General features: G+C 32.1%; 1 protein-coding gene across 1 annotated transcript; it reads left to right on the plus strand.

Annotated features, from left to right (window-relative positions):
- Window positions 1–1,105: 1,105 nt before the first annotated feature.
- Window positions 1,106–2,228, plus strand: LOC111301876 (uncharacterized). Its single transcript, XM_089744321.1, has one exon. It carries the CDS (start codon window positions 1,290–1,292, stop codon window positions 1,863–1,865), a length of 576 nt encoding a protein of 191 aa, XP_089600447.1. The 5' UTR covers window positions 1,106–1,289; the 3' UTR covers window positions 1,866–2,228.
- Window positions 2,229–8,884: the final 6,656 nt, after the last annotated feature.

Below are 8,884 nucleotides of genomic sequence, written 5' to 3' on the forward strand. Positions count from 1 at the left end.
CTAATTATTACCCATATATACAATTAAATATTAAGTGTATATAACGTGTACTCTTCAAGTTTCATTCCGTACCTAATAAGTCAGTCCAAAGCCAATTATTTATTTATATCTTTGCCAATCTCTCTGCCTATATTCGCGATAATCGTCATAGGGCATGTTGTTGTGGGATCCATTGTTTGTCCTTCATTTTAGTGCTTTTTTAATTCAGAATATTCTTTGAGATTTTGGTATTAATGAAAACTTAATCACCACACTTAATCCCCAATACTTTTAATTTCCCAAGAAACCCCTTGGGAAAAACCTTAAGCTATTAAATTATTTTTTTATTATAAAGATTTAGCCATTTTTGTCATTTTGTGTTGATGTTTTGATAATATAAAGTACGAAGAAGTAAATTGGAATATTGTCAGTTCATTACTCGTAATTATGAGTGAAAGTTAAGGTAACTTTGTTTATAAAAAATGAGGGTAATTAAGAATTGGATTAAACTGATTTAGATATGTTTGTTAAGATTTCATAATGACGTGGAATCTTATTTAATGAATTTATCTTAATTTTTTTTAGCACGGGGTTTGGATCTTATAATATAAATATATGATTTGAGTTCAGCTAGGTCAGGTCAGGTGCTAGTATTTGTTTACTGATTAAAACGCACTTCCAATGACTAGAGAGTTTAGATCTATTTGAGGAAAATTCACATAGCAGTATAAAACAAATTAATAATGGGTGTTCTCTGTTTTTTCTCCTTTTTTTTTTCTAATTAATATCTGTTAAATTAAATCAAGTCATACCCATTAATGACAATTGACATTTTATTAACAAGTTTTGGGGTTTATTTATATAAGTTGTAATTAGTAGAATTTCTTAATCAATTTAAAGTTCAAACTACAACTTAAGTACGAAATTAAACTCAAAATCAATTACATATATATTGCTTTTGACTTTCAGCATCAACTTTTTTTTTTTTTTTTATGCATAAGCGTCATCTCATTTTAATTAGTTAACTTTCTTATAACATGATAAAGAAACTAACCCCACTTTCCTTGTGATTTTTTTTTTTTTATTATTAACAAAGAGAAAGTAGTTTCCTTGTTAGTACAATTACAGCACAAGGCGGCTTAAGTTAATTACATTCCAAAGGAAATTATATTAATTTAATTAAAAACCTACTGCTAATATTTATAGACTATATATATGTATAGGAGTAGGACACTTTTGTAATTTTGAATATGGTATAAAATATAATATTTCTACTTTAGGGCATATGATCTTTCGGTTGTTGCTATATAATGTTGTCCAGTGACACCACCCTTTGGTCACAATTCATTCGAAAGAAAGAGGAAAAAAAAAAAAAAAGAGGCACAAAAAAGAGTTTGAAAACTAAAAGAGAAAGGGTCGGTAGAGTGAATTCCAAAGACATGGGCAACAGTTTAAGGTGTTGTTTGGCTTGTGTTCTTCCTTGTGGTGCTCTAGACTTGATCTGTATAGTCCATTTGAATGGTTACGTGGAAGAAATTACGGGTCCGGTCACGGCTGGTGAGATCCTCAAGGCCAACCCTAATCATGTCCTAAGCAAACCATGCTCTCAAGGTGTTGTACGGAAAATTTTGATCCTCTCTCCGGAATCTGAGCTCAAAAGAGGCAGCATATACTTCTTGATCCCATCATCTTCGTTACTGGAGAAGAAAAAGACTGGTACACATCATAAAAAGAAGAGCAAAAAATGCAACAATGAGGTTTCAGGTTGTGATCGTTACCTAGCAAATGTCAATATTGCAGAGAAGAAATGTTCCTCGGGTAGGGATCGCCGGAACGGTCGTGTTGGAGTATGGCGGCCTCATCTGGCAAGCATCTCCGAAGGCTAACAATTTTTTTTTTCCATGTCGGGATATCATAACTCATCTCCAAAGATATAATCACAGTTGGTTCAAGCATGCAATGGAGACATTGGTGGGGCATTGGTTTTTGAGGATACAATTTACTTTAATTCCCTTTTGTTTTTTGGGTCTGCGTATAATAACGGCAGATTCGAAATTCCACCATTTGCTTCATGATGGAAACTATATGATCATTGGAGAGAGTAAGAGAGATGAATATATTTGTACTAATGGGCATGGCATTGTATTTACACCCTCAAGATGTAAGTAAAAAATCTTGTCATGTTCTCAGATTATTAATAATTTGTCGTCATGAATAATTTTGGGAAGATTCGATGAAATCCTTCATTTTGTTTGATTTTAATTTGAAAAAGTTTAATAAAGTATTGATTGACTTTGCATCATAATTCAATTGTAATAGGTTTAATTAATCACAGCTTACTTTTTTCTTTTTTCCTTTTCTGATGACAACAAATGTACATTGTAGTTATACCAAAATCTGACTATGAGCTTAATTAATTATCGAAATTAATCATCCAACTAATTGTCCAAATTTTAGTATATAGTTGAAGAGCAGTTAATGGTGGCAATCATATATTATGAATTTAATATGAATTTTATTTTATCATCACAAAGTGACAAACGACTCACAATATGATTATCAGATGTGATTAACTGAATGAAGAACAAAGACTTGGAGTAGTTGAACGTTGTAGAAATTTTTTTCTCTTTCTTTTTTGATTAATGCTCATAGTACTATATACTACAATTGGTCTGCACAATATGAAATATATATATATATATATATAGTTATATATCTGTTGGAAGAGGTTCAAATATATATGGGTAATCAAATAAGGGATTTTGTAATTAGCCGACAGAAAGATGGACATGATCTCTCTCAATTGTTATAAAAAGCTATAGATTAAAGTTTAAGGTTAATTAATGATTTTGAGTTTACATTTATTCTTTAAGCCAGGGATGAAGTTCTAAATTATTGCTAGCTCCTGTAATCTACAGCTGTTAACATGGTGCTTGCTATCTATAGATACATATTAGTTGACCCTCTCTCTCTTTTAATTCACTGTTCTTTTTCTTCTTTTTCTTCTTCTTCTTCTTCTTCTTTAATATGATCTTGTCAAGCCATTTCTAAAGGAAAAAAAAAGGGAGACCTCGAATTAGAAATCAGTGATATTGATCATGTCTTAATTGTGATCTTGATCTATCAAAAGTGAAAGGTAATTTCTATCAACTGAAAATAGAGAGGGAAGGAGGAAGGGAAGGGGATTGATATATCGATTGAAGAACAAGGAGTGGAGAAGCTATTAAATTGAGAAGAAAAAAACCCCAAGCTGTTGGATCAAAAAAATCCAAAAGTTGATAAATAACGACAACTCCACGCTACATATATAAATAAATAATTGCAGAAACAAGCTGGCAAATCCCCTTCAAAATTTATCGTATAACCATCAGTCCTCACATGGAAATTAAATGGATTCCCCCAACAAATATAATTATTTTCGACAAAACTTACCCATCCCTTTCTCAAAACTCTACACTAATTTAATTATTTAAATGTTTTGTACCACACAAAGACGAAAGACTTCCTTATTGCATTTTGCTTTTCATATCTTAGATTTCCCCTTTCTCTACATATAATATTTCTTAACTACTGCTTCTGCTTGCTTTAACATAAAAAGACAATCACATGGATTCACGTCTATTGTTCTACATGCTCAACCCATATTTATATAATTATCTTATTGGCTGAGTAACAATATTGCTATTTTTACCAATAATTCTTGATCAAACATACATAAACACAATTTCATGATATGGTTGCTTGATTAATAACAATACTATTAAGTTCGGAGATCCCCAGGAGCTCTGCTTCGAGCCTTGTGCAACGTTGGCGATTACAAAATTGGTAACCACAAGCCGAGTTCAGAGGCTGGTCCCCAATTTCTGGGGCGGATTTTCCCTCTATTGGAGACATAAGATCATAATAATATCACTAGTCAAATTGAAGTCTTAATCTTAGTACATATTTACATATGTGAACTTATGACACCGGAGTGTCTGCACGTCATGCAACTTGAGCTGAGACTAAGGTAAATTTATCCAAAAATAAAATGGGCCTAGTCTTGGTTCAAATCCACACATAAATAAGGCTGGAATAAGGAAATTGCGTTCACATTAACTGAAAAAGAAAATCATGAATATGAATGGGATTGTGGTCAAGTTTAGGAGTAAATGGGCAGATTATGTTCACATGCAAATCCTATGATTTTAGGCACGATTATAGAAATGCAATCTTGAAGTTTCCATGCTTAAAGGGATGTTCCTAGCGTATATATTTTCTATTATTCTTTGGTAAGAGGTAGAATAGAGTTTTATTTATCTTTAGGCAATCTTCTTGATTGTTTTTCAAGTTCTGTATCTCTTAGGTGGATTTCCTAGAGTGGTGAACTTTTATTGTTATGTATCCTTGATTAGAATTCTTAGGGTGATGTTTCTGTATCCCTTAGTTTATAGTCTTGGTGGTAAACTTTTATACCTTTTAATCCAATAATCATATTCTGCCATTGTTTAAATTCTTGTGAGTTGTTTTCTTTGTGAGTTTTTCTGTTTGCAGTTAATCTCCACATCCCAAACACCAATTTTCGACATCAAATTGGAATCAGAGCTATGGCCAGTTGTCATCGTCAAGCACCAATAGAAGAGGTTGAAGCCAACACTAACATTGCAGCAACTATCAATATTGATCCAAAGGATACCCTCATAGAGGAGATGCCACAACAGATCCTTTAACTACAACATCGACTGCATATACAAGAAGAAAGAAAGGAGATAAGGAGGCAACGAAAGAGAAACAAAGAAGATGAAGGAGAAACCAATCTATTCCATGAAAACAACAACGATTCTGATGATAGCACCTTATCTCACCCACGACAAGTTTGAGACTATCTACGCAAAAAGCAACTTCAACCTAGCATATTCAATCCGAAGATAGAAAATTCTTGAGTTCGAGGGAAATATGCAACTTGAAGAATTCTTAGACTGGTTACACATAGTAGAATGCATATTTGAATATCATGATGCCTTTGAACATCGCAAGGTGAAGCTAGTGGCCACCAAACTAAAAAACCATGCATCTTTTTGGTGAAAAAATCTGAAGAAGCAAAGGGAAAGAGAAGGTAAAAAAAAAATTACAACTTGGAAGAAGATGAAAAGAGAGTTAAAGAGAAAGTGTCTCCTAGATAACTTTTGACAAGATGTTTTCCTTAAGCTCTATAACTTAAAGTAAAGAAATCTCTCAGTGGAGGAGTATATGGTTGAGTTTGACCATCTCATGTTAAAGTGTGAATTGGTGAAATAGAAGGAGTAGACTATTGTCTGGTATCGTGGAGGATTGAAGATTAAGATAGCTAATGTAATGCAGCTACAACCTTATTGGACTTTCAATGATGTATGTAAGCTTGCCTTTAAGATGGAGAGACAACAAAAAGAGACCCATGATAACAACTTGAGTATTAGGTCCCGAGAAGGCAAACCTCAGTCTAGTGAACAAACTAAAAGGTATTTTAAATGTCAAGGGCTTGGACATATTGCCTCAAAATGCCTAAACAGGAAGATTGTGACTCTAGTAAAGGAAGATTTGGAGCAAAATAAAGAGGAGCTGGTTGAAGAGGATCAAAACCTTGAAAAGGAGAAATAGGTGACCTATGACGATTATAGAGAATCCTTAGTCATACAATGCAGTTTGAGTATCGTACCTATTAAAGAAGAAGATTAGTTGCATAAAAATGTGTTTCACATTCGGTATACTGCCTATGGGAAGGTATGTGATGTTATAATTGATAGTGAAAGTTTTAAAAACGTTGTTTAGACCTTTATGGTGCAGAAATTAGGTCTCAAGACAGTGGATCACCTTCAACCATATAAGCTATCTTGGTCACGAAAAGACAATAAAATCAAGGTGAGCAAGAAGTGTTTGATTCTTTTTTCCATAGAAAAAAATTACAAGGATGAAGTATGGTATGATGTAGCTCAGATGGATGCTTACCATTTACTGTTCGAAAAACCTTGGTATTATGATAGGAGGGTTATTTATGATGGTTATTGCAACACTTACACATTTGTAAAAGATGGATGCAAAATCATCTTAGGCCCTATCAAGCCCATGGTGATGTCCAAACTAACCAAAGGGGAAGGAAGCAGCTTATTTACTAAGGCCAATTATAGAAAGGAAATTAAGATGGATGGTACTATATATGCACTGGTTCTAATTGAAGAAAATAAAAATAGTGAGGAGCCCCTTGCAGTGATACAACCATTATTGAAAGAATTTCAAGATGTTGTTTAGGAGAAGTTACCAGTTGGTCTACCACCAATGAGAGACATTTAACATTGCATAGACCTTATCCCAAGAGCCATTTTACCCATTAGTTGTAGCCCTTTTAAAATTATTCTTGGTAAGAATACAATATGTCCTTTGAATTTAATTCAACTTTATGCTAATTAGAATTTTGATGAAGATGTAGAAAAAAAAGCCAAGAGTATCAAAATACTTCATGAATAGGTTCAGAATAGAATTTTGTAGAAAAATAAAATATATAAAAGGGCAATAATCATGCATTGAAGACATATAAAGTTCAAAGAACATGATTAGGTGTGGTTTAACTTGTGAAAAAAGAGATTTCCTTCAAGAAAGTTTGGTAAATTATAACTTAAGGCAGATGGTCTATTTAGAATTCTCTAATGCATTGGAAAGAATGCCTACAAGATAGAGCTTTTTGACACTTATGAAGTATCTCCCACCTTCAATATAGTTAATTTTTCATCATACCATGAAGAAAATACTAGTTCAGACTTGAGGACAAATTTTTTTCAACCAGAGAAGATTAATATTGAAGTGTCTACACATTATACAACTTGGGCTAAGACTAAGGCAGACTTATCCAAAAATAAGATGGGCCTAGCCTTGATCCAAATTCACACATAAATAATGTGAGTTGGAATAGGGAGATTGCGTTCACACTAACTAGAAAAGAAGGTCATGAATATGAATGGGATTGTGGTCAAGTTCAAGAGTAAATGGGCAAATTATGTTCGCATGTAAATCCCATAATTTTAGGCACGATTCTAGAAATGCAATCTAGAAGTTTCCATGTTTAAAAGGATGTTCCTAGCCTATATATTTTCTATTATTCTTTGGTAGAAGGTAGAATAGAGTTTTATTTATCATTAGGCAATCCTTTTTATTGTTTTTCAAGTTCTGTATCTCTTAAGTGAATTTTCTAGAGTGGTAAACTTTTATTATTCTGTATCCTTGATTAAAATTCTTAGGGTGGTGTTTCTGCATCCCTTAGTTTTTAGTTTTGGTGGTGAACTTTTATCCCTTTTAATCCAATAATCATATTCTGCCATTGTTCAAGTCCTTGTAAGTTGTTTTCTTTGTGAGTTTTTCTATTTGCAGTTAATCTCCACATCCCAAACATCAATTTTTGACATTAACTTATAATTTGATCAAATGAAAAAATAAATATATTTAATACATTATTATTCTATCAAGGCATCATAAATCACCACTTCATTAATTTGTTTTAACATAATCAAGTGTTTAAAATTTAAGACTATTTATTTTTTAGAATTATAAACTTTTAAATTTATTAAATAATGATATGTGTCATAACATATAGATCCGTAAATTTATAGTTACACTTAACAAATGGATGGAGTCATCATCAATCTTTATATTTAGGTGTGATTGGCCACATAAGGAATCTATCCTTTTAAAGAGCTCTTAAGCTTGACTAAGGTCCCTAAAAGAATAGGTTCGAGTCTACTAACCAAAACAGGGTTCAGGAGTTCGGTTACATGTGAAAAAGGTTATAGCACCCCCATATGCCCTTCCAAAGGATGATACTATATTATTTTAAATTCATATTAGAGTCTTAGTTCTAATGGTTTCAAATTTTTATGTTGAATATTGAAAATAATTCTTAAGACTCTCCATCAATTTGGCAGAATTCTTAAAAATACTTCCTCACTTCAAGAGTATTTACGAATCCCATTTGATATCTTGAAGAGGCTCCGTCATTGAAAAAATATTTAATTATTTATTTTTTTATCGAAAATATATCTAATTATTCCACCATTTGGGCCAAATTAGAAATATTTTTTTATTTTGAATTTTTAAAATTTTCACCATTTGGGTCAATTTAGAAGTATTTTCTTTTTCAAAATTTTTAAAATTTTCACCATTTGGGCCTATTTAGAAAATTTTTATGATTTCTTTTTTTGTTTTTGGAAAGAAAATTGTCATAACGTCTAGATCCGGGGATCTATCGCTAGACATTAACTTTAGGGAGTCGCCACCAATCTTTTTTATCTAGGTGAGATTGGCCACCTAAAGAATCTGTCCTTTCAGGGAACACCTAAGCTTAAGGGTCCCTAAAAGAATAGGTTCGGGTCTGTTAACCAGAACAGGGTTCGGGAGTTCAGTTACATGTGAGGAAGGTTATAGCACCCTCACAACGCCCATCAGAAAATGGTACCAGCTTAAATTTGTGTTATCCAAAAGCCTTAAAATTTTACCAAGTAATTAATTATTGGAAATTTTTCTCAATTGACTCTAATACTTTTAGCAGAAAATTAAGAAAATTCCCTCACCTCAAGAGTATACAAGAAAAACTACTGTTTCACTTGCAGAGGTTCCGTCGTCGGATTATTTAAAGAAAAATAAAGTCAAAATAAAAAAAAGAAGGGAAGAATAATTGTTCTTGTGTAAGGAAAATTGATACTTTCAACTTTTTCCCAAAAGTATTTTTTGGAAATTTATTTTTAAGAAAAATTGATACTTTCAACTTTTCCCTAAAAATATTTTTTGAAAATTTTGATTTTCAAGGAAAATTGATACTTTCAACTTTTCCTCAAAAACCCTTTTTGAAATTTAACTTTTCCCTAAAAATATTTTTTTTGGAAATTTTGATTTTCAAGGAAAA

This window comes from Durio zibethinus, chromosome 15 (assembly GCF_047325235.1).
Source record: "Durio zibethinus cultivar Kanyao isolate XHJ-2024 chromosome 15, ASM4732523v1, whole genome shotgun sequence".
NCBI classification, from domain to species: Eukaryota; Viridiplantae; Streptophyta; class Magnoliopsida; order Malvales; family Malvaceae; genus Durio; species Durio zibethinus.

Bases quoted from the DNA above. Each gene is read 5' to 3' on its own strand.
- LOC111301876 (XM_089744321.1), top strand. From the start codon at position 1,290: ATGTTGTCCAGTGACACCACCCTTTGGTCACAATTCATTCGAAAGAAA.